The sequence below is a fragment of the Ambystoma mexicanum genome, chromosome 6p (assembly GCF_040938575.1).
Source record: "Ambystoma mexicanum isolate Mex_15411 chromosome 6p, UKY_AmexF1_1, whole genome shotgun sequence".
NCBI classification, from domain to species: domain Eukaryota; kingdom Metazoa; phylum Chordata; class Amphibia; order Caudata; family Ambystomatidae; genus Ambystoma; species Ambystoma mexicanum.
The window spans coordinates 1,349,902,925-1,349,930,916 of NC_090935.1; the positions used below are offsets into that span (position 1 = coordinate 1,349,902,925).

Below are 27,992 nucleotides of genomic sequence, written 5' to 3' on the forward strand. Positions count from 1 at the left end.
TGTTTCCCAACATTGATATATAAGCGATGTGTTCCCATTTGATTGACAATGACCATTACCTGTCCTGTTTGTACCAATTTGCCAGTATGCTGTTGCTGTCTATCTTTTCCACGTAGGTTTCAGTACACACTCCAAGATGTCTGCCTGCATGACTTACTGTCTCTCCTGACTAGAACACTGTGCCACCGCCATGGTAGTAGGACTCAGCAAGTTATTTAATTGTGCATTCTCCACTGTAACCATTGTGTACCAAAGCGCTCTGCGAGCGTGAAACGTGTTACCTTTTTTCCTGTGTACCCTGTACATGCTGTGTATTTTTACAAATAAACGTTCCAAGCTATCCAATCTTGGTCATTTTTTCAATGGTTTCGGCATCGCCTGACCCGGAGTGCAGTCCGCCTGCTGCTGGCAGGTTTCTGTATGTTTGTAATATGTAGATATATATCTATATTATTAAACCAAATCTCAACAGAGAATTAATGTCAAGGCTATTTCCAAAATGTCGCCAATACAATGATTTATGAATAAAGCCAGATGTTATATTCCTAAGCGTTAATTAATGGCTTCTTACCCACTATCGAATGAGGATTTGAAGCCTGTATGGTTAGACAGACTGGAAGCAAAACTATGTCATCCGGTTTTAGGATAACCTAAATGTGCCCAATTCAATGTATTACACTGGAGTTGGGACTAATCTCTTTGTCCACTATATCTGTAATATGAAGGAGCACCTTATATCTGAGAATCTGTGCATCGATGGATGATTCAATACTTGGTTTACTGTGTAAAAGTAACAAAGAAAGAAAGTGTACCGTTATGACTGAATTTATAAATTTCTCTGGTACTTTTTGTGTGCAAACTGGGTAGACAGTAGACTGGAACCAGGATCATGAACTCCCGAAGGAACAACTTAAGAAAATAGTGAAAGAGTGTGATATGCGCAACAACTTAATTTATTTAGCTAGTAAACAAATAATTGTTTTAATTTATAGATAATGGTTTTCTATTTTTACAACCTGAAAAATGATGGGTGGAAGGTTTTTTATAAAGCTGAACCACTTGTATTGCCCTGGGCAACGTGCCACAGCACTGTTTTTTAGGCTGTCTGCACCATTGCAACAGGGGTCCAGCCATATGCAAATCAGTCAGGTACTGCCACCACTGGTAGTAGCCCAGCCCAAACTGCTAGGTCAGGTCTCTGCATGGAAACAAAAGCAACCCCAGACATGTTTCAGTCTTGTTGGTCCTCTTCAGTGAGGTGCAGCTTGGTTCCCTATGGCGCAGCGGGCAAGGGACCCACGTCTGGGCATACCCTTTCTCACATAGGGAGACAAACTACAACCAAAAAAGTGATGGGTTGAAGGTTTTGAATAAATCTTAACCACTGGCATTGATCTGGGCAGCCTTCCACACCACCATTTCTGAATCCGTTTGCACCATAGCAAAAGGGTCCAGCCATATGTAAATGAGTCAGTTACGGCAACAAATTGTAGCAGCCCAGCTATAACTGCTAGGCCAGGTCCCCTCTGCACGGAAACACAAACAACCCCAGATGTGTTTCAGCCTTGTTTGGCCTCCTCAGTGAGGTGCAGTTTGGTTCCCGATAGCGCAGCGAGCAAGAGGCCCAGGTCTGGGCATACCCTCTCTCACATAGGGAGACAAACTGCAGCCAAAAAAGTGAGGGGTGGGAGGTTTTGAATGAATCTGAACCAATAGCATTGCTCTGGGAAACTTTCTGCAACACCGTTTTTAGCCCGTTTGCACCATTGCAAAAGGGGTCCAGCCATATGCAAATCAGTCAGGTACTGCCACCAATGGTAGCAGCCCAGCCCGAACGGATAGGCCAGGTCCCCTCTGCATGGAAACACAAGCAACACAGACATGTTTCAGCCTTGTTGCGCTTCCTCAGTGAGGTGGAGCTTGGTTCCCTATGGTACAGCGAGCAAGGAACCCACATCTGGGCATACACTCTCTCACATAGGAAGACAGACTACAACCACAAAAGTGATGGATGGGAGTTTTTGAATAAATCTGAACCACTGGCATTGCTCTGGGCAACCTTCCACACCACAGTTTTTTAGCCCATCTGCTCCATTGCAAAAGGTGTCCAGCTATATGCAAATCAGTCAGGTACTGCCACCAATGGTAGCAGCCCAACCCGAACTGCTAGGCCAGGTCGCCTCTGCGCGGAAACACAAGCAACCCAGACATGTTTCAGCCTTGTCGGGCCTCCTCATTGAGGTGCAGCTTGCTTCTCACATCTGGGCATATCCTCTCTCACATAGGGAGACATACTACAACCAAAAAAGTGATGGGTGGAAGGTTTTGAATAAATCTGAACCACTGGCATTGCTCTGTGCAACTTTTCACACCACCATTTTTTAGCAGTCTGAGACATTGCAAAATGGGTCCAACCATATGTAAATCAGTCAGGTACTGCCACCAATGGCAGCAGCCCGACCCGAACTGCTAGGCCACGTTCCCTCTGCACAGTAACACAAGCAACCCCAGACATGTTTCAGGCTTGTTGGGTCTCATCAGTCAGGTGCAGCTTGGTTCCCTAGAGATCCAAGCTACTCCTCACTAATGAGGCCCAACAAGGCTGAAACATTTGTGGGGATGTTTGTGCTAGGTCATATCCCTTCGTGGAGAAGGGATATGACCTAGCAGTTTGGGTTGGACTGCCCCTTTTGGAGTGGGACAAAGCCTGATTTGCATATGCTCCTTCCTCTTCTGTAATCGCTTGGCAGGTGAAGATCGATGGTCTGCAGAGTTTCCCAGAGGAATGGCAGAGGTTAAGGTTCATTCTAAACCTTCTAGCCATCACCTCTTTGTTTTGCTTTGTCACCCCGAGTGGTACAGGTATTCCCAGACGTGGGTTCCGTGCCTGCTGGGCCTAGAGATCCAAGCTACTCCTCACTGATGAGGTCCAACAAGGCTGAAACATGTCTGAGGACGCTTGTGGTCTCGTGCAGAAGGGATGTGATTTAGAAGTTTGGGCTGGACTGCCGCTTTTGGGGTGGGACCAAGCCTGATTTGCGTATGGTGTTTTCCTTTATGTAACGGCTTAGCAGGTGAAGAATGGTGATCTGGAGGGTTGCCCAGAGAAATGCCAGAGGTTAATATTCATTCTACACCTTACAGCCATCACCTCTTTGTTTGCCACAATCTGACTCCAGTTTCCTTCTCCCAATTATAGTTGATTGTTTTTATTGGTGGATCTGCATTTCTTATCTTTTTTGGGAATTTTAGGAATTAGATTAGGTATACCTTCTGACGAGCGCATTAGTTGATGTTGTAAAGAATGTACTGAAAAGGTTAGTAGACGCCATCTGCTAACACAAGGTCATTTCTTGGAAGATTTACAAGCCAAATGATTTTGGAAATCTGCACATAGACCAAATATGATATATATATATTGGTCCTGTTGCTTTGCAGGTCGCCAAAAGTATGTATTCTTGCTTTGATGCGGTTAAGGAAGAATACTGGTAGACTGAAAGTAGGTTTAGTTAATAGAAGTTGAGTAAATGTAGTGAATGATCTATATAATTTGCATTTGAGCTATTATTAATGCATTTGAATATAATGATATATGATTGTGTATTATGCTGATGTTTTGTATATTAGGAAGTGTGTAAGGTTAATGTATTAACTGTAACGCACTTTAACCATAGTAAAATAAATATATAAATGTATATATTTCTCAACTGTGCACATATGATATTTAAAGAGTTGCTCTACAAAGATTTCACTATTTTGATCTTGTTAAAAAGTGGTGTACTGCAGTAATTTGCAACCTAATCAGACATGCATGTTTCTTCTGTGTCAGGTCCTTGGTCCTAAAGTCGGAGTGGTTGGACTTTGCAAAGGGGGAGAGATTGCTTTGGCCATGGCAGTATATCTTAAGCAAGTGGCTGCCACTGTGTCCCTTAATGGAGCCACCAGCATCACTGGAATCCCTCTTCGTTACGGCGATGTCTACATTCCTGGCTTACCGTTTAGCACAGAAGAGTTTTCTATAACTGATTCTGGGCCAAAGACTCTGCAAAATGTGATAGGAGACCATCGAGCACCAGAGTACGAGCAGTGTGCGATCCCACTAGAGAGGGCCAAGGCTCCTATTCTGTTTATTGTTGGAGAGAACGATTCAACGGGTAAAAGCAAGATGTTCGTAGATTATGCAGTGGCTAGGATGAGGAAGCACAATAATTTGAACTTCCAGGTCCTGGTCTACCCAGGGGCTGGACATCTAATTGAGCCTCCAGGCTCTCCATTCTGTGCCATGTCATATTTGTCCTCTTTTGCTGTACCTGTGATATGGGGAGGGGAGCTTCGAGGCCATTGTATGGCACAGGATCAATCTTGGCAGGAGATCCTGCATTTCCTCCAGAAGCATCTGGCAATCAGATACCCTGTTGTGTGCAAACTCTAGAAACAAGACAAGAATATTTTATTAATTATGCTAGGAAAACAATCGGATAGTGTTTGCACACAAGGCTGGCAATCGGTATAATCTGTAGTAAAGAAATACATGGGGCTTATTTACTAAGCTAAATAAGTGTCTTAAGTAAGACAACATTTGCTAAACTAAAAAAATAGTGTATGTAGAAAAAATGACTTAGGCTCTTATTTAAGCTACTTATTTAGCTTAGTAAATCAGTCCCACATATTTGTAGATCAGCCCTGTGTTTGCCAGTCTTCGCCTGTGGAGCCTGTAACACAGCCATCAACCAGCAGCGAACGACAAGTTAAGGGAGGTCCGGGCAGGGAGAACAGCCATTACTGTTCCCCATTAAACTGTCCACCACTCTTATTACCAAAAAGCTTGTAGTCCGCTGCACATAGCCCACAAGTGTATGTTAGCCATATCTGGCATTTAGACCAAATGTGTTAGTTAGTCATATCTGGTATTTAGCCACGTGTCAGACTTAAATAGAATTGTGAATATTGGCCATGAATCTGACTTAAAGTGAAATTTGAAGTTTAGCCATGCCCCCCATTCAGATAGAACTGTGAAGTTTGGCCATTTATCAGACTTAGATAGAATTGTGAAGATTGACCATGTGTGACACTACGAGTGAATTATGAAGATTATGCATGCATCACACTTATATATATTTGTAAAGTTTAGCTACGTGCCACATTTATATAGAATTGAGAACATTAACCCCTTAACTGCCATGTGTGTCCCCCCCCCAGTGCCAAGGCCTTTCTTGGTGATTTCGGTATCTTGCCATTCAATCCCTTGTAATTTTTTTTTCATTAGATATCTCGGCCAAATTTGACCCCTTTTTTTCCCACAATCCTAGTTTGCTGCGGGGGGGGGGGGTGAGAGAAAATAACCAAAAAGGGAGAACATTAAGGGTTTTTTCAAACAATGCCAATACAATGATGTACAAAGAAGCCTGTGGTTTTTCCTTGTAAGAGCTAGGCACAAATGTCTGCTTTGCTGAATTCCCCATTTTCCTGGCTTTCAAGAACAGGTTGAGTGAAAACGAAAAAAAGTTTTGTTGATAAGGTCATCAACCGTTTTGTGAGAGGGTGGCGATGTTGGCCTTTTTTTTCCAATAGGACATGTGTGGACGGAATGGAAGAAAAGGGTAGGGAAGCTGAATGGGAGGACAGAAAGGCATTCATTTCTGAAAAGTAGACAAAATTTCACGTTTAGGAAGGGGTGATTTGCACAGGTCAGGCAACAACTATGTAGGGAACAATTCCATAGTTTGGGGGAAAAGTAGGAAAATTACCAGAAAAAAAAGGTATGTGTTGGACATGATTGGCCTGGTACGGCAATGGCTTCTATGAATTTTTAGAAAATGCTCTACTACATTCTACCGACTCATGCAGTTAGGAAATCACACATTTTTTGTAAGGTTTCACAAAACAAGCAATACCACAAGCCAAAAAACAAAGCCATGGTACACAGGAGTTTTATGCTTACGGCCTGAACAGACATACTTAGCATGGGTAAAGAAGGAAAACAAATGTGGTGAGGAAGGGCAAGCATACATTTTCTGAAAGTACACAGGCAGACCTTTTGAGGGGTAGGTGACTTGTGCAGGTTACAAAAGTGTACAATGCCTAAAGCAGTGACTAAATCTAGGTCACATTTGGGAAATGAAAGAATTGTGTGACAAAGGGCAGCAGCAAATGGGTTGAAACGTTATGAAAACCATGCAAACACAGCAAATGTCATACCTTCCCACGTTCCCACAGGTGTCCCGACGAAAACGGTACCTCACAGGTATGGGTGCACCTACCTGGGCGCAAAGAGAAAAGCCAAAACACTTGTAACCCCAAGTCTTTTCGCACAGCAGAATTTCAGGAATTTGCCTCATGTACACATAATACAGATTTTGGCATAGGGTGTCCAAGCCAACAAGCAAAACTGGGAAACCCATGCATTTCTGAAAAGAGGACAACCGTGGAAATCCACAGAGGTCCGACTTGCGCAAATCGGCCCAGAACCCCCGGCAAAGTCCAAAACGTGGCGAAAGAAACACAATTTCTGCACATTTCACTCTGGTGTCCCACCGAAACACACCGCCAACAACACATGGCCTACCGTGTTGCGTTCCCAGAGGTGTCCCAACGAAAAAAGGTACCTCACATATGTGGGTGCACCTACCTCGGCACAAAGGGAAAAGCATAAAACACAGGTAACCCCAAGTCTTTTCGCACAGCAGAATTTCAGGAATTTGGCTCATGTGCACACCATACAGATTTGTGCCTAGGGTGTCCAAGCCACCAAGGAAAACTGGGAACCCCATGCATTTCTGAAAATCGGACACCTGTGGGAATTCACAGAGGTCTGACTTGCGTGAATCGGCCCATAATTTATTACCCAGAACCCTCAGCAAATTCAAAATTTGGGGAAAAAAACACAATTTACGCACATTTCACTCTGGTAACCCACCGAAACACGCTGGCAAGAAACCATGGCCTACCGTCTCGCGTCCCCACACGTGTCCCGATGAAAACGGTACCTCACATGTTTGGGTGCACCTACCTGGGCGCAAAGGGTAATGCCTAAAACACGGGTAACCCCAAGTCTTTTTGCACAGCAGATTTTCAGGAATTTTCCTCATGTGCACACCATACCGATTTGGGCCTAGTGTGTCCAAGCCACCAAGGGAAACTGGGAACCCCATGCATTTCCGAAAAAGAGGACACCCGTGGGAATCCACAGAGGTCTGACTTGAGCAAATCGGCCCAGAATGTATTACCCAGAACCCCCGGCAAATTCCGAAATGTGGCGAAAAAAAACACAATTTCCGCATATTTCACTCTGGTCACCCACCGAAACACGCCGTCAACAACACATGGCCTACCGTCCCGCGTTCCCACACGTGTCCTGACAAAAACGGTACCTCACATGTATGGGTGCACCTACCTGGGCGCAAAGGGAAAAGCCGAAAACATGGGTAACCCCAAGGTTAGCCATGCTTCACACTTAGAATTCTGAAGTTCAACCATGCTTCACTTCTAGATAGAGCTCTGAAGATTAACCATACAACACACGTTTAGCCATGCGCCATACTTACATAGAATTATGAAGATTAGCCATGTGTCCCTTTCAGATACAACAGAGAAGATAGACCATGCATCACACTTAGATAGAATTGTGAAGTTTAGCCATGCGTCACTTTTAGATATAATTGAGAAGATTAACCATGTGTCACACTTAGATAGAATTGTGGAGATTAGTCATTTGTCAGAACAGATAGGACTGTGTAGTTTAGCCACAAACCTCACTGCTTCTACTTCCTCAAATACACTTCCCAAACACAATACACACCCATTGGGCTAGCCAACCTATACCCTAGCACACACCCAGCACAAGCAACACACACTTAGAACAAACAAACCAGGACACTGGACCTTAGCCATATGGACACAAGCCTGTCCGCACAATCTTGAACACCTGACAATCTACCCATAAAACACACATACACCCCCCAACATAACAGTCACATTGAAACATCCAAGGCATAGGACCTTACCTGTATGGATACAACAAGCCAGTGTGCACAATACTGAATACCAGCAATCTACACATAAAACCCACAGACACACCCCAACACAGCAAACAGCCATACAGAAAGCATCAAAGACATTTGACATTATCTGTACAGATACAACAAGCTAGTGCACGCAACCTACCATCTGCAAGTCAACACACACAGACGTCAGATTCTCATGGTTCTGGACCTATCCTTTATTCTTCCCTCACTAACCAACCCCGTCGTCTTTCTTGCAAAGCCATGTGAGGAGTTGGAGACTGACCTTGGGTTGTATCGGTGTGCAGTATAAATCAACATAACATAACATACATTTCTACTGGACTAATTTACGCTGTAATTCTTTTTATCCTACCTATGTGTACGCTTAGATGCAGGACAGATTGAAAAGTAAAACCTTTTACGCCAAGAAATGTTTAAATTGAACACCATATCTTTTATGTCATGATTTGTTTTTATTGCATAGTTTTTGCATTTTACACATATTGTTACAATGCGAAGAACTATTTATTCACTCCCCAACATGCCACTGCATGTGTCACAGGCTGTTGGCTATGTTGTAAGGTTTCTTTCTAAAGAAATATCAATACCTGCACAGTAATAAGAACACAACTAAAACACACCGAAAATTGTGAAGACATTAAACGATATGTTTTTGTTTTTTTATTATTTACTTTGCCCCTTTACCTTTTTATTTTGCACTTCCTATACTTATTTTCTTCGTATTTGCATTTGCCCACTAGTTGCTTTTTAAATCTTACCCCAGAGATATTTTGTTCTACATTCTTGCTTTTTTATGGTTTGCACATTTCTTTCTTGTTCCCCAATTACTCTATGTATCCCTTCCTACAGGTCCCTCAGCACTAAGAAGGCTTCAGCAACCATTGGCCAGGCAGATAGCATCAGTGTACTGTGCTGATACTTTCTGCCACTGCTGGCAATGAGTGGAATGTACTCTGGGAATTCACCATTGTTGAGAGGGCAATAGGGAGGGAAGTGGTAGAAAGGGTCAGAGATTGTGCTACAGTTTCAAAGAGCCAGGAAGCTATTGGGTTGCATGGCTGAAATGCACTTCTTGAACCCATTGGGCCATCTCCAAGTACTGGGCCTTCTCCACGGGGCTGCTATACTTTTAATTGTACAGTACAACAAAATCTCTACAGGGGTGCATCAGATTTAAGGAGAAGCTACCAGAGGTTCCAGGGTTCAAAATCGGAATTGATGGAGCAGGCTCCTGTATTTAATTGGAAACTGTGTTAGATGACTATACAATAAATGAATGTGCAAAAGAAATAGAAATGCAAAGGTTCACAAATGATATTGTATTTGAGCTATTTAACATGTACAGAGGCAAATGTCAAAACAGCCACTGGAATGGCTGCTGTCATTACTCGCACAACATTTTTATCTCTATAGCCACCTCTTTTTCAGTGTTGACACCTCACCCTATAATCTTCAGAATGAGGTGCTAATACAAAAAATGCAAACTGTGACGTATGATCCTTTATGCTCTAAATATCTTGTTACATATTGTTCTATTTTTTATTTTTGTTACTTTTATAGCGCGCCAAGTACAAAGGCATCTGGGTGCTTCTTAAATAGAATTTATACATTGGTTACATTTGTACAGATATATTTACAATTATACATTTTGTAGTGTTGAACATTTTCATAGTCGCTATTTTACAGTTACATATAGATACAGATATGTACAGGTTGCAGCAGTTATTTGCATGCGTTGGATCCATGTGTGTTTTTAGAAGTGTAGTTTGTGTGTGAACACGTGGGTTTTGAGCTGCTTACGGAAAACCCAGAATGATTCCTCGGCTCTCAGATGGGTTGGTAGGGCGTTCCATAGTTTGCTGGCCATTGTGGGGAAGCTGCTGCCCCCAGCTCTTTTGAAGCTTGTATTTGGGGGTGACGAGGCGGTTCCTGTAGGCTGCTCTTGTCGGCCTGGTGGACTGGGGTTTGGAGATTCTGCCAAGTAGGCCGGGGCAACCCTGTGAATAGACCTGTGCGGCAGCGTGAGCGTTTTGAACCAGATCCGTTCTTGGATGGGTAACCAGTGAAGTGTTAGCATAGTTGCTGAGATGTGTGCTGATCTGGGGATGTTTAAAGCTGCTCTGATGCCGTTGTTTTGAAGCACCTGGAGTTTATGAATGTTGTATGTCGAGGTGCCGGCGCATAGGGCATTGCAGTAGTCTAAGCAGGTAAGGACCAATGCTCTGGCCAGCTTGATGCAGCTGTTGGGAGAGAGAAAGGTCCTACAGGAGTTGATGGGTTTGCATGTGTATGAGGTGGCTGAGGCTGTGGAATTCACTTGTTTTGCTAAGGGGAGGGAGATGTCTAAGTAGAACCCCAATGTTTTTACCTGATTGGACACTTGGATAATGTTGCTGTCAATGTTTAAGGATTGAAATGCAGTGCTGAGTTTGGCAAGATTGAGTTGAGATCCTATGAGAAGCAACTTGTTCTTGTCGTCGTTGAGACACAACCCGTGATGTGCCATCCAGGCCTGTATGGTATGGTAGATGGCATTGAGTGTTTGGGTGTCAGTGGCATGATCTCCTGTGATGGGTATGAGGACCTGGGTGTCATCTGCGTAGTTGGTGTAGGTGACGCCCAGGCTAACAAGACGGTCGAACAGTAGCTTTGTAAATATGTTGTACAAAGTGGAAGACATGCAGGAACCTTGCGGTACTCCACATGTGACCGGGGTGGGTGGCGCCTCTGCCTTGGGTGAGAAGACCCTCATTGTTCTTTCGGAAAGGAAGGACCTTATCCAGAGGGTGGCATTGGAAGAGAATTGAGCGGCTGAACTGAGGTGGTTGCAGAAGGTATTGTGGTCTACCAAGTCAAAGGCAGCCGAGAGATCCAAAAGGAGGAACAAGGTGAGCGTCCCTTTATCTTTCAGGTCATCCATTTGGACTTTTAAGTGTAGTACGGCTGATTCTGTCCCGTGTTTCGGGCGTATGCCCGATTGCCTGAGACCCAGAATATTGTTATCTTCCAGATCTTTCTGAATTTGGAGATATGCAACTCTGTCTAGTATTTTTAGGAGAAACAGAACAGTTGTGATGGGTCGTTAATTAGTTGGGATGTTGGGGTTGAGGGTGTTTCTTTTTAAGAGTGGTAGGACCCAGGTATTTTTGAGGTCCGTTGGGACACAATTGTTAGGGAATGAGGCATTTATGAGATTGGTGATGAAAGGGGCGAGTTGGGGTGCGCAGTCTTTGATGACCGAGGGTGGACATGGGTCCCCTTGGCACTTGAATGGTTTTAAGCTCAAGATGATTTGCAAAACTTCCGTGATGCTGACCGAGGAGAATTCAAATGGGGGAGTATTGGGATTGTTAGTGGGTTTAGGTTGGTGACTGACTGTAGCTCCGGGGTTTACTAATGTTTCTTTTTTTCAGGTATTTTAGCCTGAAGTTGTGTGATTTTACCCAAGAGAGCGTTCTGAATGTCTAGGCACCAGCTGGTATTTATATTGCATTTTTCCACAAGGGGGATAGGGGTTTCTAACTCTCTAAGGATAGAGAATAGTTCTGTAGATTTTGAGTTTGCTTTGGCTATTCTGTCATTGTATAGTGCACTTTTAGCTTGGGGGTTTTGTGTTTTGTAGTCTTTGGCTACCTTGTGGAAGGCTGATTTGTTTAGTTCGGAGGGTGAAATTTTCCAGGAGGCTTCCGCTTTTCTTTTAGTTTTTCTTAAGGTATTTAGAGGGGGGTGAACCATCCGTTGAGATGTGCAGTTTGTTTGGCTTTGCGGAGTGTAAGGGTTGCCAGCTTGTCTATAGCTGCCAGTATGGTGTCATTGTAGTGCTGTGTCATGGTGGTTGGGTCTTGGTTGTTCTTGCTTTGGGTTTCTATGAAAGGTTGTAGTAATGGCAGTAGGCTGTCAGCCGTTATGTTCCGTTTGTTTCTGGTTGGGACCTCTGGCTCTTATTTCGTATTAAGGTTCCTATTGGTGTGTGTTTCAATTGTAAAGCTAATGGTGGTGATCAGAACATGCGCAGGGGAGTTAGAAGAGATGGTGGACTCACAGTTGATGTTAGCGAGCCAATCAAGGATGCTGCCATTTCACGTGAGTGGGATTGAGGATCCTATGAGTAAGTCCAAGGGCAGACATGGTGTTGGCTAAGGCTAGGGCATTTTTGTCCGAAGGGTCGCAATACCCGTTGATATCACCCAATATGATGGTTTGTGATTTGGGTTTGGAATATGTGGATTGGGTTTGGAATATGTGGATAGAATTTGGGTAACATCATTTTCGAAAGAGAATATGGCTCCTGGTGGTCTTTAGATGAGATGGATGTTTAATGTGGCGTTCACATTCAGGGACATTTTAACAGAGAGGTGTTCACCAGATGTGATGGGGTGGTGGGTGCCTCTCTCTCATGTTTAGGGAGGTTTTGGTTATGATGGCTATGCCTCCACCTTTGGCTGTGGGTCTGTCAATTCTGAAGATGGAGTAGCTGTCTGGGACAGCTAAAGAAAAGGCAGTGCCAGCTGCTGGGTGCAGCCATGATTCCGTTATTGCAAGGAAGTCAAGTTTGTGGGTTGTGATGACATCCGCAATGTACAGCAATCACTCATCAATGGTGGAGTTACATATGAATGATAACATATTGCCAACTTGGTTATCTTCGAATGATTGGGACAATGTTGGCTCCTCCGAAGTCCTCTCCTGCCACTTCCAGCTCTCTCCGACGGACAGTCACCTTCCATCTCATCTACAGACCACCCAAACCCAATCCCAACAATGCCTTCATCAGAGACTTTACTGGCCTGGACACAACCATGCCCCTCACGCACGCCAACAACATCTTCCTAGGCGACTTTAAACTCCCAGGCAAAAATGCCACCAAACCGATTAAGGAAGCTCTTCTCGCCACTCAAGCACTTCCAGCAGAAACCCATCAGACACACCTTCAGGTCCTTCAAGAACTTCCCGGTGGAAGCCCTCATGGAAGACCTCACCAACCTCCACCTCGCATGGACTGTACACCCCGAAGTCTACTGCGACTCTCTACTCTAAGCACTCAATGCCGCACTCTATCAACTGACAGGTGCCTCTGAAAAAACACACCTGCAAACCAAAACTGTCAGCACCCTAGTACACGCAAGAACTCAACCTCTGCAAAAGAGTTATCAAGAAACCCGAGAAAACCTGGCACTGCTTCCGGACCACATTCGCCCTAGCACACTTCTAGGAACTCACAACAACCCACGGGCAACTAATCAACCCAGCCACGTCCTCCTACTTTCAGAACACCATAGCAGAAGCCAACAACAAAAACAGAGCCCTCTTCAGAGCATTGAAGTACTGCAGCAACCTGCTACCTGACCCTGTCCTACCACACTCCATCGAAAATGTCACTGCCATCAACACCTTCTTCAGCGACAAAATCAGCAAGATTCGCCAGCACATAGGCACTAGCTCTGCATCCACAGACCCACCTCACGTCCCTCCTTGTAAAATCTCCACACGATGGACAACATTCAAGACACTCTCTACAGAGGACCTGGTAGAAACACTGGCCACTCTCAAAGCCAAATTGTATACTTACAACGTCCTCCCAGTCTCCATATTCAAGACTGTCCCTGCAGAAGCTCATCTTCCCTACGTGGAGATCAACAACATATCACTAACTCAAGGCACCTTGCCACTTCCCATCGACCATAAAGACAGGACAAATCCTCCCTCTACTAAATAAACAAACTCTGGATCCTGACAACCTAGGTAACTATTGCCCCATCACCTAGGTAAGGTCACCTAGAAAGAGGTGCAACTAGAGCAACACATTGATACCAACAATCTCTTCCAAACATACCAATCTGGGTTCAGGCCCAGATGCAGCATGGAGACGGCAACCACACAGGTGGTTGACAACGCCCTCAACATCCTTGGCGACGGCCACCCCTGCCTCCTTATTCAACCTCTCGGCTGCTTCCGACACAGTAGACCACCAGGTGCTTACGGAGGCCCTACATCGGTGCATGGGGATCCTTGATCTTATCCTATGCTGGTTCAAGAGCTACCTTGCCAAACGCCAGCAGTTTGCTCAGATGGACTTTTCTAGATCAACAATGCTACCCGTCACCTGTAGAGTCCCACAGGGTTCCATCCTCTCCCCAGTGATCTTCAATCTATATATGCAGCCGCTGTGAGTCCTCCTAGCCACACCCAACATCCACATCCACCAATACACCAACGGCACACAGCTATGCCTCAAGATGGACACCATCAAGGACATCCACAGGCTCAAAACCTGCCTCTCGCTGCTCCAGTCTTGGATGTGCATTGCATACTTGAAGCTCAACACCTCCAAGACCAAATTCCTACTCCTCATCCACAAAACACCAAAAACCTAGACATCCAGATCTGGCTATCAACCATGAACCGTGAGGGTTTCACACCGGAGCTGACCTCCTACGCCAAGTCTGTCAGTTTCCACATCGACAAACACCTCTCCTTCAAGACACACATATCTAAGAAAACTCAGACAGCTTGGTATCAATCCGCTCTCCTGTGGAAAGTCAAGCCCTTCCTCCCTCCACCAATATCCACTGTTCAAGCACTGGTCCTATCCAACCTGAATGGCAGCAATGCCCTCCTTGAAAGCCTGCCGTCGTCTTCACTTGTGCCCCTGAGAAGTGTCCTACATGTGGCTGAACGCCTCATCAAGGGTCTATTCAGATACGACCACAGCACCCCGTCCCTCATCGTCCTTCACCGGTTACAACTTCACGCACAAATCACATTCAAGTCTTGTTGCCTCATCTATAAGGCAGTCGCCCTTAAGTCACCCAGCTACCTCGCAGAGAAAATCAGCATCTCCGGCGGACAGCGCACCCCCAGAAACCAGGACACGTGCAGACTTGAAATCTGCTGCTGCAAAAAGGAAAGGACCAGAAAACAAGTTTTCTCTGCCTATGCCCCAAGACTATGGGGACTCCTCCCCATCAGCATTAGACTCGCCCCCAACCTCCTACAATACAGAAAAGAACTCAAGACCCACCTCTCTCTTCCTCAACACCTAGGCCATCACATCGCCCCACTGCACCACCTGACTCGCTAGATGTCGTCCACCCCTCTCCTCCCTGCTACCCTGTACAGCTGTACCCCTCCTCTCTGCCCTCTGTATCCTACCCCACTGTATATCTGTTCTGATGTTACATATCCAAAATGTGCTCCGTTATGCATTTGCACTGTTGTATACCTCTGTAAAGCGCTCCATTGCTTCTTGAAACTAGGTCTACACTCAATAAATACAATAATAATAATAATAGTAAAAGAGGATTGGCTCCTAATATTCATAGCCCACTAAATTTCACACATTTTGATTGCATGTATTGGCAAAATCTTGGGTTAATGGTTCGAGGAGTAGAGATTATAATGTAATTTTGGCAGTGATCTAAATGGTCACTGTTAATTTATGATGTCTGCAACAGATTGAGCTTGTTGACTAGTTCCTATTGATGTCATTCACAAGCCAATTTTCAAGGTTGCCAATGTGTTGACCGTATTGCAACTGTGGGGTATGTAAAAGCTGATGGGAAGAATTCAGGAAGATACTAAAAAGCATTTCCCTGCGGTAATGGTATCTCAAAATCAGCTCTTGAGTATGTTTTTTCACCTTCAGTCAAATGCATGATGCACTTTGATGGATCTATATCCAAATGCCATTCACAAATGTGGATTTCAGACTGAGAAGGCTGCATCCACAACCTTCCCCGGAGCCCTCCAATTACCTTCTACAGGCTTTGGCTGCAGGTCTTGAACTCTGAAGACCGACACATAGCATGGTGTGCTTCTGTGTGCAGCCTTTTGTTCCTCTGCCTTCTGGCCACACGCTCTATAAACTGCGATTGACTTGAATTGTCAGATTTGCACCTTGCCTTGCTAAGTTTGGTGGTCCTATAGAAAATGTGTGTCCTTCCATGCAGCCACAGTGTACCCTGAGGTAACAGGGAAAAACAAAACGGCTCTCTTGGAGGAGCAGCACAAAAATGAAGGGAAATCTCGAGTAGAGGAAAACCCTCTAATCCAGGATGTAAAGCAGACAAGGACTGAAGAGGCAGTTGAAGGGTGTTGACAGCCGCTTGCGAAAGGATGGAGGAGAGGAACCACCAGGCTATTGACAAGGACACATAGCAAGAGGGGAGTGGAAGGGAAAGGACAAGGTGGGAAGGCAAGTAGATACAAGGGCATGGAAAACAAGGAAACAGAGCGTCATGCAATGAAGAGGAGCAGTTGGGGCGCAAGGCTCACCGATTGTTGGTATACTGTATGTGATCAGCTGCAGAGTGCCGAGTGCAAGATACATCAGCTGACGCTCGTTAAATGGAGCCATGATGCATTGGTTCTGATATCCAAGGAGGGCACATGTGTGTGATGGGAGGGTTGATACCGAGGATAGGTTGCCCTGTTATTTCTTTTCTCTGACTTCTGTTCCTGAATGTGGAAATCTATCTGCAAAACCAATTTCAACAGCTGATCAAAGAAAGGTGGTCTTGGAACTCTGAACAGGTCATCTTTTAGTTCATCAGTCAATCCCTATGAAAGAGAATGAAACAGGCTTCTTCAGGCCATGCTGTTTCTTGCGCCCTTTGCTGAAAGCGTGTTATGTAGGTCAATATATCCAGATTCCCTTGTTGGAAATCAAGCAGGTTCTCTTGGGTAGTGTAGGTCAAGTCGGCCGTTCAAAGTAGGCTTTGAAGGCTGTAATAAACCCTGGAAAATCATTTAGAAGAGGGCTATCGTTTGTTACCAATGGGTTAACGCATGCAAGGGCACTGCCAGCCAAGTGGGTGATCACGAAGCTGACTTTAGCTTTATCAGTCTGATAAGAGGTCTTTCTAAAGGAGAACACCAGAGTACGGGCATCTAAGAACTCCTTTAATTTTTTTGGGTTGCCAAGAAATTCCTCTACCGATGGCCCGTCTGAAAATGACCCCAAAGTTAAGGCATCTCTAGAAGCAAGCGCTTGACGTACATTTTGTATTTTCATTCATTATAACTTGCCTTTTCGGTGGTTAAGTTTTGCACCGCGGCTATCAATTCTTGCATCTGCGCCATGGTTTCAGATTCTGGACATAGCAATTTGTCAGATTTGTGCCTTACCTTGCTAAGTTTGGTGGTCCTGTCCGGGTAGAGAAAACGTCTGTCCTTACGTGCACCCACAGTGTACCCTGAGGTAACAGGGAAGAACACTGGGGCTCCCTTGGAGGAGCAGCCCAAAAATGAGGGAACAACTTGAGTGGAGAAAAACCCCTCTAATCCAGGATGTAAAGGAGATGAGGAGTGAAGAGGCAGTTGAAGGATGTTGACAGCCGCTTGCGAAAGGATGGAGGAGAGGAACCAGACAGGCTACTGACAAGGACACATAGCAAGGGGGAAGTGGAAAGGACAAGGTGGGAAGGCAAGTAGATACAAGGGCAAGGAACACAAGGAAACAGAGCGTCATGCAATGAAGGGGAGCAGTTGCAATGCGAGGCCCACCGATTGTTGGTATGCTTTATGCGACTAGTTGCAGAGTGCCGAGTTTCCGGAAAGAGACCTCAGCTGACACACGTTACGTGGAGCCATGATGGATTGGTTCTGCTTGGACCTATAGGTCCACCATCTTGAAGTTGAAATGCCAAGCCGGCAACGTGTGGCATACAGACCAGCGGGGAAGGATCCTAACATGAATATTCAGGCATCCAGGTAACTTTTTCAAGTGGCCATTCTTCAAGAGTAATAAAAAAAACACAAAGAAATGATTACATGTAATGCTGGAAAACGTATTTATTAGGCTAACAAAATAATAATTTACTAAATAATGATAATTCTTGATTCCACCCAGTCTTTTCGGAGTCAGTCTTGTTATGGATAAATCTGTGGCTACACAGAATTGGCAGACCATGTTAAAAGGTTCTGCCAAACGTGATTCAAATACTTTTTGAGCTTTTGTGGCTAGTGATAAATCCACACAGCAATCAATGCAGTTGAATCCAATCTTGGCAAAATGATGGAGTACTTATTTCATAAGGGAATGTAACTCTGCGGAGTATTATATCTCTCCATTGTTAGCTATGGTTAAAAAAAACATATAAAAATGGAGCACTTACAAACCTGGCTGGGAAAATGTAGTTCAGAAGACACAGTAATTCTTAAGAAATAAAAATCTTGAAAATACCTGGCCCAGATGGTTTAGCAACATTGGTGTTCAAAGCTGTACCAGTTTGTCCATAAAGAGCTGACATTTTGCCAACATTATAGACAGAAATAAATGTTACTGGCCAACTGTCGACCACATAGGCACTGTTTCATTGCGAGCCATTCATAAAAACGTGCAGAGGAATGATCCATCTAATTATAGATCAGTCATTGTGTTGGGCAACCCCTGCAGAGTTTTTCCTCTTTGATTCTTACCAAATGTAATTTCTTGATAGATAATGCTGACATTATCCAAAATCCACAAATTAGCTTTAGAAAAGGGTCAGAAATGCCTTTGAATGGCTTTATAGTAAATACTTTTGAATCACAGGTCCTGAGGTCAAGTGATAAACCAATTTAAATTGCCTTGTTTGGCCGCATAGGGTAGGCAGACAAAGGCTAAGACAGAAATTGCAATGAAGGGGCATCCCAGAAGGGTCATTAAATTTAATAATTTTACAGTATACCAAAAATGGGATTAAAATTAGACTAAACAATGAAGGTGCTTACAACTCTCCTATTAATAATACTAGAGATATGAAACAAGGATGTGCTTGCACCATGTCTATTTAACCTTTATTTAGCCAATTTACTACAGGCTTTGCAGGGCATAAATAACTTTTGTCCAAAACTAGGCCATTTGCATTATTCTTTGTTGGTTTATGCAGGTCACGTGGTGTTTTTGAATTGCAGACTGGTAGGGCTTTAGGGTTTCTTTGATGTCATTTGTAAATATGCAGAAAATAATACATTCTTAATACAAACTTGAAAATCATATATTAGGAGTTTTCCTAGAAAATGAAAGAAACAGACTTCATCTGAATGGCTTATAAGTAAGACTTCCATTTTAGAAAATTCTCAGACAAATTAGTTAGGTTTTATCATTTCAAATTCTATGTCGGTTACGTAACAATATGAGACTATGGGCAATAAACTCCTCCTTTGCTACCAAAGTAAAAAGATTTTGTCGAGATTAGGGCGGTTTTTTATTTGTGAAGAATAGACGTGTCATATTTAGATCGAATTGTGAAGAATAGCCATGCGCCACATTTAGAGAATTGTGAAGATTAGCTATGTGTCACATTAGATTTGTGAAGATTAGCCATGTGTCACATTCAGATAGATTTGTGAAGATTAGCCATGCACCACATTTAAATAGATTTGGAAAGATTAGCCTTGCCTCACATTTAGATAGATGTGTGAAGATTAGCCTTGCCTCACATTTAGAGAGGTTTGTGAAGATTAGCCTTGCCTCACATTTACATAGAATTGTGAAGATTAGCCATGTGTCACACTTGGATGATGAAGATTAGCAGCTGAGAAAAACATTGAGAGTACCCAATGTACTACCCCCCTACTCCTGCTCGCCTCCTACACACATCACTTGTACTCTCCATTCTCATGGGCTAGCACACCAAAACACAAACACACACCCAAAATAACTAACACTTGCATACAACAACAATCACAGGCACTGGGCCATACCCCGACAGACACAACAAGCAAGTGTGCACAAATATAACCTTAAACACTGGACAATGTACACATAACCAACCTCCCCAACATAACTGACATTCACATTCAACAAATGACCCAGGGACTGGGCCTAACCCTTAGAGATACACAAGCCAGTAACGTCAACGACAACCTTAAATAGCAACCAATTTACACATAAAACACACAAACATGCACCCAACATAACAGACATTCACATACAACAAACATCCCAGGCATTGGACCTCACCCTTATAGATACAAAAAGCCAGTGCACGCAAACAACCCATCTGCAACCCAACACACACAGATGCCAGTTCCTCCTGGTTCTGGATCTATCCTATCCCTCTACCCTCATTAAACAACCTAGTCCTCTTTTGTGCAGAGCCACGTGAGCGCCTGGAAACTACCTCTCGGTGGTAGTGGTGCACGGTATAAGTCATCATAACATAACATTTGTCCTATATATAACTGTATGTAATCAAAAACTGCATTATATGGATCAGTGTTTGAATCAAGGGTCTCTGAGAAAGGGTTCAGTCGAAATGAAGCTTGGAAGAGGCTTTTAGATGGGGCCACAATATCTACCAATTGAAACCTTTACAATAGGAAGTAGTACAACATCTTTCTACACCTTACGTACATTAAGACATATAACCCTTAATCAGAAGATCACATTTCCTACACTACATTCTTTATTTTGGGACTTGAATCACACTTAGTTGAATATAAATTGTGTTGCGTTCAATTATTTTATGAATGAATGTGAAAGGTTTACCAATGTGATACACTATACACTTTGTTTACTGTGAAGGCATTATGAAGTAGGACACAGACAACAGAGCCACATTTTCGAAATAAATAGTTTATTTTCCTTAAATGTCAGGATGGAGTAAGGCCTAGCTTTCCCTATGCTAAGGTGGGATTTCCCTACCTAAGCTAAGGATAGTGTGTGTCAGTAAGCTCAACTCAAGTCTGCCTGTTTCCAAAATCTATAATTGCTCTCATAACTAAATCTAGTCAATGTCTAGGTGTGTCAGCAGCAAAAAGGAGAGTGTTCAAAATAAGGTTCAGAGCTTCTTCCAGCTCCTGGCTTAATTTCAGCTTCCCCTTCCCCAAGCTCAAGACAGTTCCAAAAGGCCTCGGGTTTCCTTCCCCAAGAAGTCAGCTCTTCCAGTTTCAATAGTTTCAATACTACAATCAGTTCAAATCTCCTGGATTTCAAAACAGTTCCAGTTCAACTTCTTAATCGTCCAGGCTTTTCAATAGTACACATAGATTGCTCTCTTTCCCATTTCTCATTCACTTCAGCAACTGTTATAGAATACAACTTCTTTATATTTGCTTTCTTTGGCTCTTTTCAAGCAGAAGTCACTCGGTCTAGGTGCAGTTGTCAGACCACACGGACCACCCATTACAAGTCATGCAACCGATAACCCCTGGCACTTTGTCATGCTTCCATATTCTTTCTGATTCTCCTTGGCAGTCTTTTAGCTTTGCCACCATGTGTATCTCACAACTCTTGCTCTGTGTTGTTCACCTTTTTTCCACCACCTTGCTTTCACATTATTCATAAGTGCTCATTACTTGCTTTTCACTTTATTCATGAATGCTTATCACTTGCTTTTGTATTGTGCTGTATTTTAATCTGCTCATCACATCTTTCCTTTAATTTGGTATTCATTAAAGCTTGTTGCACTTGGAAAAATACTTATTTATTTATTTATTTTATGTATTTATTTATTGCATTTATTACTCGCCCAAACCCTTGGGTACCACGGCGATGTTACAGACAGCTTGGTTAAAACATTTCTTAGAGATTGCCAATCGGGCGCAGTGCATGTGAATACAAGATAATCATACACGAAGACATTTAATGCAGGGCTACAGTACAGTGATATTTCCTGAAACATGGAAGGGGATATTAGTCTTGGTTAAATAGCCACGTCTTCAGGGATTTCTTGAAGCCTGAGAACGTTTGCTCCTTTTTGATGGGGTGGGGAAGAGTGTTCCAATATGTGGGTGCGAGGTATTGGAAACTACTGCCTCCTGCCTTGGTTGTCTTGTAACGGGGGATGGCTAGGAGTAGTTGACTGTTAGATCTGAGGGGCCTCTTTGATACTTTTTTGGTGATGGCGTGGTTGAGGTATATGGGGACACAAGAGTGGATGCATTTGAATGTGACGCACAGGGCTTTAAATGTGACTCTGGCTTTGATGGGGAGCCAGTGATGGTTTCCTCTAATATTTGAGATGTGATCTGACTTCCTTAATCCAAGGGCCGCTCGAAGGGCTTTATTTTGAATAAGCTGTAGTTTGTTTAGATTGGCTTTAGAGGTACCCAGGTAGAGTACGTTGCAGTAATCGAGCCTGGATAAGATTAAAGCTCTTGCCAGCGTGATACAGTTGGTGGGTGTCAAGAATTGGCGACTGAGAGCAATAAGTTTCGAGGTGTAGGAGGTAGAGGAAGAGAGGGCGTTAATGTGCTTGGTCATGGTGAGATTGGCATCTAGGTAGACACCTAGTGTTTTTACTTGTTTGAGTACTGATATGTTTGTACCATCGATGTTGATGGATGAGTAATCAGCATGTAATGCTTCTATTTTGGATTGGGAGCCCACAATGAGAACCTCAGTCTTCTCATCATTGAGGCAGAGGCTATTTAGTGCCATCCAATTTTGGATTATGGCATATATTTTGTTGATAGTGTCGGTGTCTTGAGTGTAGTCTCCCGATAAAGGGATGAGGATCTGGGTGTCGTCTGCAAAGTTGGTGTAGATGACACCCATGTCGTCTAGCGCTGAGAAGAGGAGTTTAGTGTATGCATTGTATAATGTTGGTGCGAGACAGGAACCTTGGGGGACACCAATGGGTACTATGATGGGGTCGGCGGCTTCTTTACCTATGGCGACCACTTTGCACCTTCTTCGGCATTCAAAAACCCTTAATTTGGCTTTTCATGGTAATTGTAATAGTTTTCAGTTCGTTCAGCATTCAAATATGCCTGCTTCCAGCCCCTGGAGCGCCTCGGTATGAGTGTTCCCTTCTTTACACTCACCAGCATGCTGCCGCTCCTCCGGGCATCTGCTTTCGCCTTCTTGACTTCCTTTCACTCAGTGGGTTCCTCACGGGAGCCCCAGCGAGCAGCGCTCACCATCCTCCAGTTTTGCTGCGCTGAGCTCTGCTTTTCCATAGAAGAAACTACCAACGACCTGCGGCGATCGGGAGACTTCGGTGTCCCGCAGCTCATGCTGTGGACACCGGGCAAAGAGGACTGCAGGCTTCTCGACCCTCTCATGGCCAGCTTTCGCCCTGGCATCTCTGGCGTACTCCTGCTCAGCACAGCTTCCTTCCAGCCGGTTCCTCTCCAGCCCTCTCCGTTTCTGCAATCCGTGTCCTTCTCTCCAGGATGTTTCACTCTCTCTGCTGGGCAGATACCCCCTTTTATACACATGGAACTTGTTAAATGGTTGCAGGTGCAAGTCCTTCACTTCACTTGCCTGACCATAGTGTAGCTTATTAGCTGGACTTGCCTGGCTAATACAGTGGTACTCCTCCACAGTCTTCTTCCTCATCTCAGTACCTAGTGGTGTGGATGAATAGAAGTGTGCCTTCCTTCCAGTTATTTCTTCATTGTTTTGATATTGATCTGATATTTCTCTGTATTAACAAGAGGCGGCTGATGTGTTTTTAACTTGCGCAAATGAGGAGGAGCCCACTTAGTTGATCTCTTCCTCGTCCCAGTATAACAACAGAATTTCTGAGGGTCACTCGAAAAAAAGTGAGACCATGAAGTCCTTCAAATGATAGGTGGCTATGGGAAGGGTGCCAAGAAGAAACTGTGATCTATATACTAGATCTTGACACTTAATCGGAATCTGTAATTGAATGGAAATTAACTTCTTTATGGTTGACACTCGATCTTGGGTTTGAACTCTCACAATCATTTCCTTCCGTGAGGGTTGTTGGACTACAAGCAACATAAGAGTCCCACAACCAATTGAGTGTATCTCAATTGAGTGCTCCCCCTGGATGCCCTCCATGGGCTCCCCCTTGGCCCCCCCCCTCACCTTGGCGTCATCTTCAACTCCACTCTCACCTTCTCCCCACACATCACAAACCTCGCCAAGAAGGCCAACTTCCAGCTGCACTTCCTCAGAGGTATCCTAACTTTTCTCACCTTTCCCCAAAAGCTCACTGTCTCCAGAGCTCTGGTTCACTCCAGGCTGGACTATTGCAACAGCCTCTTTCTCAATCTTCCTAACTCCACTCTTCACCCTCTTCAACTAATCCAGAACAGGACTGTGAGACTTATCCTTGGCTTCAAGCCCAGGGACTGCATATCTCCAGCTCTGAAATCTCTCCACTGGCTCCCTGTGGCCAGGAGAATCAAGTCCAAGACCCCCTGCATCATCCACAAGGCTTTCTGGGGTTGTGGTCCTCTCTGTATCCAATACTCTCTTCCTAAATACCTACCTTCTAGAGCCCTCAGCTCAGCTACCGCAAACCCAGTGGGTCAGACGCTTCTCAAACAGAGAGTGGGGTAGATATCTCTCCTCTGCAAGTGCCTCCCTCTGGAATGGCCTCCATGCCCCTCTGAGACTTGAGCCAGATCACCTGAAGTTACAGAAGCTGCTCAAGACCTACCTCTTCTCTTCTTCCTTCTCTCTCCCCCTCTCCCCTGCTAATCTACCTGTCTGCTTGCCCTGACGGGTGGCGTGGTTGCCCTCAAAGCCCCCCCCCCCGCCCAGTCACCCTGCACTGCCTTCTGGCCTAGCTAGCACTACTGGTCGGGACTGCACCCGTGTCGTCCTCTGCCATCTGCACTTACTCAGAGCCCTGCTGCCCTGACTGCACTTCCCCTTGTACACCTTCCCTGCATTTCTCCCCACACCCTCTACCCTGCACTTTTCGTTGCACTTGCACAATCTGAATGTCGCAAGGCCTAGTAAGATCGTTTGTCGTGTCATCCCTCTGTCTCCCCTAATTGTCTTGTGGCACCTAGAAATGCTTGTGTAAAGGCACGTTTTGAATACCAAATCATAACATATCCCACTCTGACACCATCTGTAAAGGCATCATGAAGTAAGATACAGACGACAGATTCAATTTTCTTTTTTTAAGTGTTTTTATTGGCATTTTGCAAATGTAAAAAAGAACAGTAACTTTCCCTTCCCCCCACCTCCATCCTGTGGCAGTGGCATTCTTCCCAACTCCTCCCTTGGCAGTCGGCACGTTATCACACAGAGTCCAATATCTGCAAGTTGTGCAGGCACCATTGCTTCACATTGTTCCCTTGCAGATATTCCATTACCATTTCCCAATCATGTCAGAGTTTCCCCCTGTGCCCTTGGACCTGATAGGTGACACACTCTGTTGCAAGTAGCCCCCACAACTTCTGTAACCTGTTGGTGGTTGCCTCTGTTTCCATTGTTTCACTAAGACTTGCCATGCGGCTAGCAGCATCATCATGAAAACCTTCTTCTGGGTTCTGTCCGACTCCCGGATGAATGAGCCCACACACACACTCCCTGGGGACGGGGTCTCATCAAATATAATCATTTATTTTATCTGGGAGAAAACATCTGCCCAGTATGGATCCAACATTGTGCATTCCCACCTTATGTGTTTCCAATCCCAATCGCAATGGGCTTATAGGACCCACACTGTGTCCAGTCCTTATTCGGCTTCCTAACCACCACCACCTTGGCTTCCATCATGGTTTGTGTCACTCTCCCCTCGGCTGCTATCGCATTAAAAAGTTTAGTGAGTCTGGGGACTAGTTTCCCACTAAATTACTTGTAAAAAGTTGCCGGGTATCCCTCAATCCCCGGTGCCTTAATCACAAGCATAGATTTGTTTGCCGTCTCCACCTCATCCTCTCTTATATCTCCCTCTAACATTTACCTTTCTATTAGCGAGATCTTTGGCAGTGGCAGAGATATTAGGTTTTCCTCTGCCATCCCCTGATCAGGGCTCCCTGAGGGGTACAAGGATTCATAGTATTTAGCAAATGTCTCTGTTATATTCATAGACTCTGTTACTATCTCCACTCCCAGTTGCACTATTTGTAATGTCATAGATGTCATATGAAGCAATTGAGCATATCACAGACAATAGAGCGACAACGCTGGGTTTCTCAGCTGAAGAAGCAGATGCGATTCTTGGTCTCATCAAGGAAACAATACGTACCCCAGGTGGGGCAGACCCGCACAGCACACCAAGATTAAACAGCTTGAGTACAATGTCAGAAAGCTAATCAATCGTAAATTACAGGCAGTGACCCTGAGCAGGTATTACAAAGCACAAAGGGTTCCTCGAGGTCTTCGGATTCCATTACGGCCCACTCTTTGCAAAGAGAACAAGAGGTTTGTTGAGAAATGGGAACAAATTCTCAATAGATGCTCCCTAGACTTGATCCTATTGACCATACAGGAACTATCTAGCAACGTAGAACAGCTTGAGAAGGAAATTGAAAATCTCTCTAAAGATATCACTGACATTACTGATGCCGAATCCTTTGCCGAGATTCTAGCTGATATCAATAAGAAGCTTGAGAGCTATCAAGAAGATCTGGAGGCTCGGAAAATACGTAAATTTCGTCGAGATACCTTCGATTACCTCAATAACGAGGTTTATACGTGGGCTGACAAGTATCAGCAGCAAAGCACACGCCCGAACAAGACCACAAGTGGCAATAGCAGCTCCGATTCGGATATCCCTGAGCAGGAAGACAGAGCAGCGACAGATCCTCAACCAGCCAGTACATCAGCTCAAGAAACGAGGCCAGCGCAACCCAAACGTACTACTAACACTGGTTTTTTAGAAAGAGGAAGAGGACAAGGAGGGGGAGAAAGAGGAAATCAAAGGATGCAAACAAGGTTTCAAGCGAATCGCAATTAGTGGTTAATCCATCTAAGCGAGCACTTTCCTCTCGAGAGATACAAACCCTAGAGAAAGGGCTGAAGTTTGTACCTACTTATAGTACCAATAAATTTCAGACGGAGATTGAACTATTCAAACTGACTCGGAAGCTCAAGTTGAAAGCATTTTTTGCTGAAAGTGCACCATCTGCTGCAACAATGGAGTCAGAGTATGTTGAGTTCAAACCGAACAGTACTTTTTGTCCACCAATTTAAGTACCGGCGATAGACATTTTTCAAAAAATGGTACTGAGTGACCTCAAGAAGGTTCAGTTCCAAGCACCAAAAAGAACTAACCTCAACAGAGGAGAACTTTCACAGATACGGGCCTTGTTTAGCGATGACACTATAGCTATCCGTCCGGCCGACAAGGGCGGAGCACTGGTGATCCAAGATGTATCACAATATCATTCAGAATGTCTACGACAGCTCTCATACACCAACACCTATAAATTGCTACCGCAAGATGCTACTCCAGAGATCAAGAAGAAACTAGATGAAGTTCTTGACAACGCTGTAGAAGAAGAATGGATCAGTATGAAAACTAGGGCGTACTTATCAACCACATTTCCAGTAATGCCTCATCTGTATACCTTGCCTAAGATCCACAAGAGCTTGATTAACCCACCTGGAAGGCCCATAGTAGCGGCCACAAAGACTTCTTTTTGCAGCCAATCGTTCAAGCCACAAGCACATATGTGAAAGATACAACGCACTTTCTCCAAATACTAGACACCATCTCTTTGGCCCCGGAAGACATCCTATTTACGATTGAAGTAGTCTGCCTCTATACGAGCATTCCACATGATCTTGGACAACAAGCAGTAGAATCTCTATTGCTTAGTACAACAGAAATTGGAGCTAACAAAGAATTCTTAATGATTTTGCTTGACTTAATTTCCAAGAATTCCTGCTTTAGGTATGATGGAAAGTTTTACAATCAAATATCAGGGACAGCAATGGGAGCAACTATGGCACCAGTATATTCTAACAGCTTTATGCACCATTTTGAAACCATGCATGTGCTAGCCAATCCAAGATGGCAACACCAGTTGAAGACATGGGTCAGATTCATAGATGACATGTTTGGCATTTGGTCAGGTAGTAGACAAGATCTTCAAGAGTTTCTGATATTCCTTAATGGGATCGACCAACGTATCCAGTTTACTATTGAGATAGGTAATCCTAATGTACATTATCTTGACGTACAAACAGTCATCCAAGCCAATAGAATTACCACTACGCTGTACACAAAGCCTACAGACCGTAATAATCTGCTCCATCGGCTCAGCTTTCACCCGCCCAAAACTCTTCAGAATCTGCCTTATGGGCAGATGTTAAGGGTTAAA

At 44.3% G+C, this 27,992-nt stretch overlaps 1 protein-coding gene across 2 annotated transcripts in view; it reads left to right on the top strand.

The window, feature by feature from the left end:
• LOC138510407 (acyl-coenzyme A amino acid N-acyltransferase 1-like) overlaps positions 1 to 8,690 on the top strand; it is a 727,070-nt gene extending 718,380 nt beyond the window's left edge. For both annotated transcript variants that reach the window (XM_069626039.1, XM_069626040.1), the window contains exon 4: positions 3,830 to 8,690. In XM_069626039.1, coding sequence (XP_069482140.1) covers positions 3,830 to 4,432 — 603 coding nt within the window. In that variant the 3' untranslated portion in view covers positions 4,433 to 8,690. The remainder of the gene's footprint in view (positions 1 to 3,829) is intronic.
• The last annotated feature ends 19,302 nt before the right edge of the window (positions 8,691 to 27,992 follow it).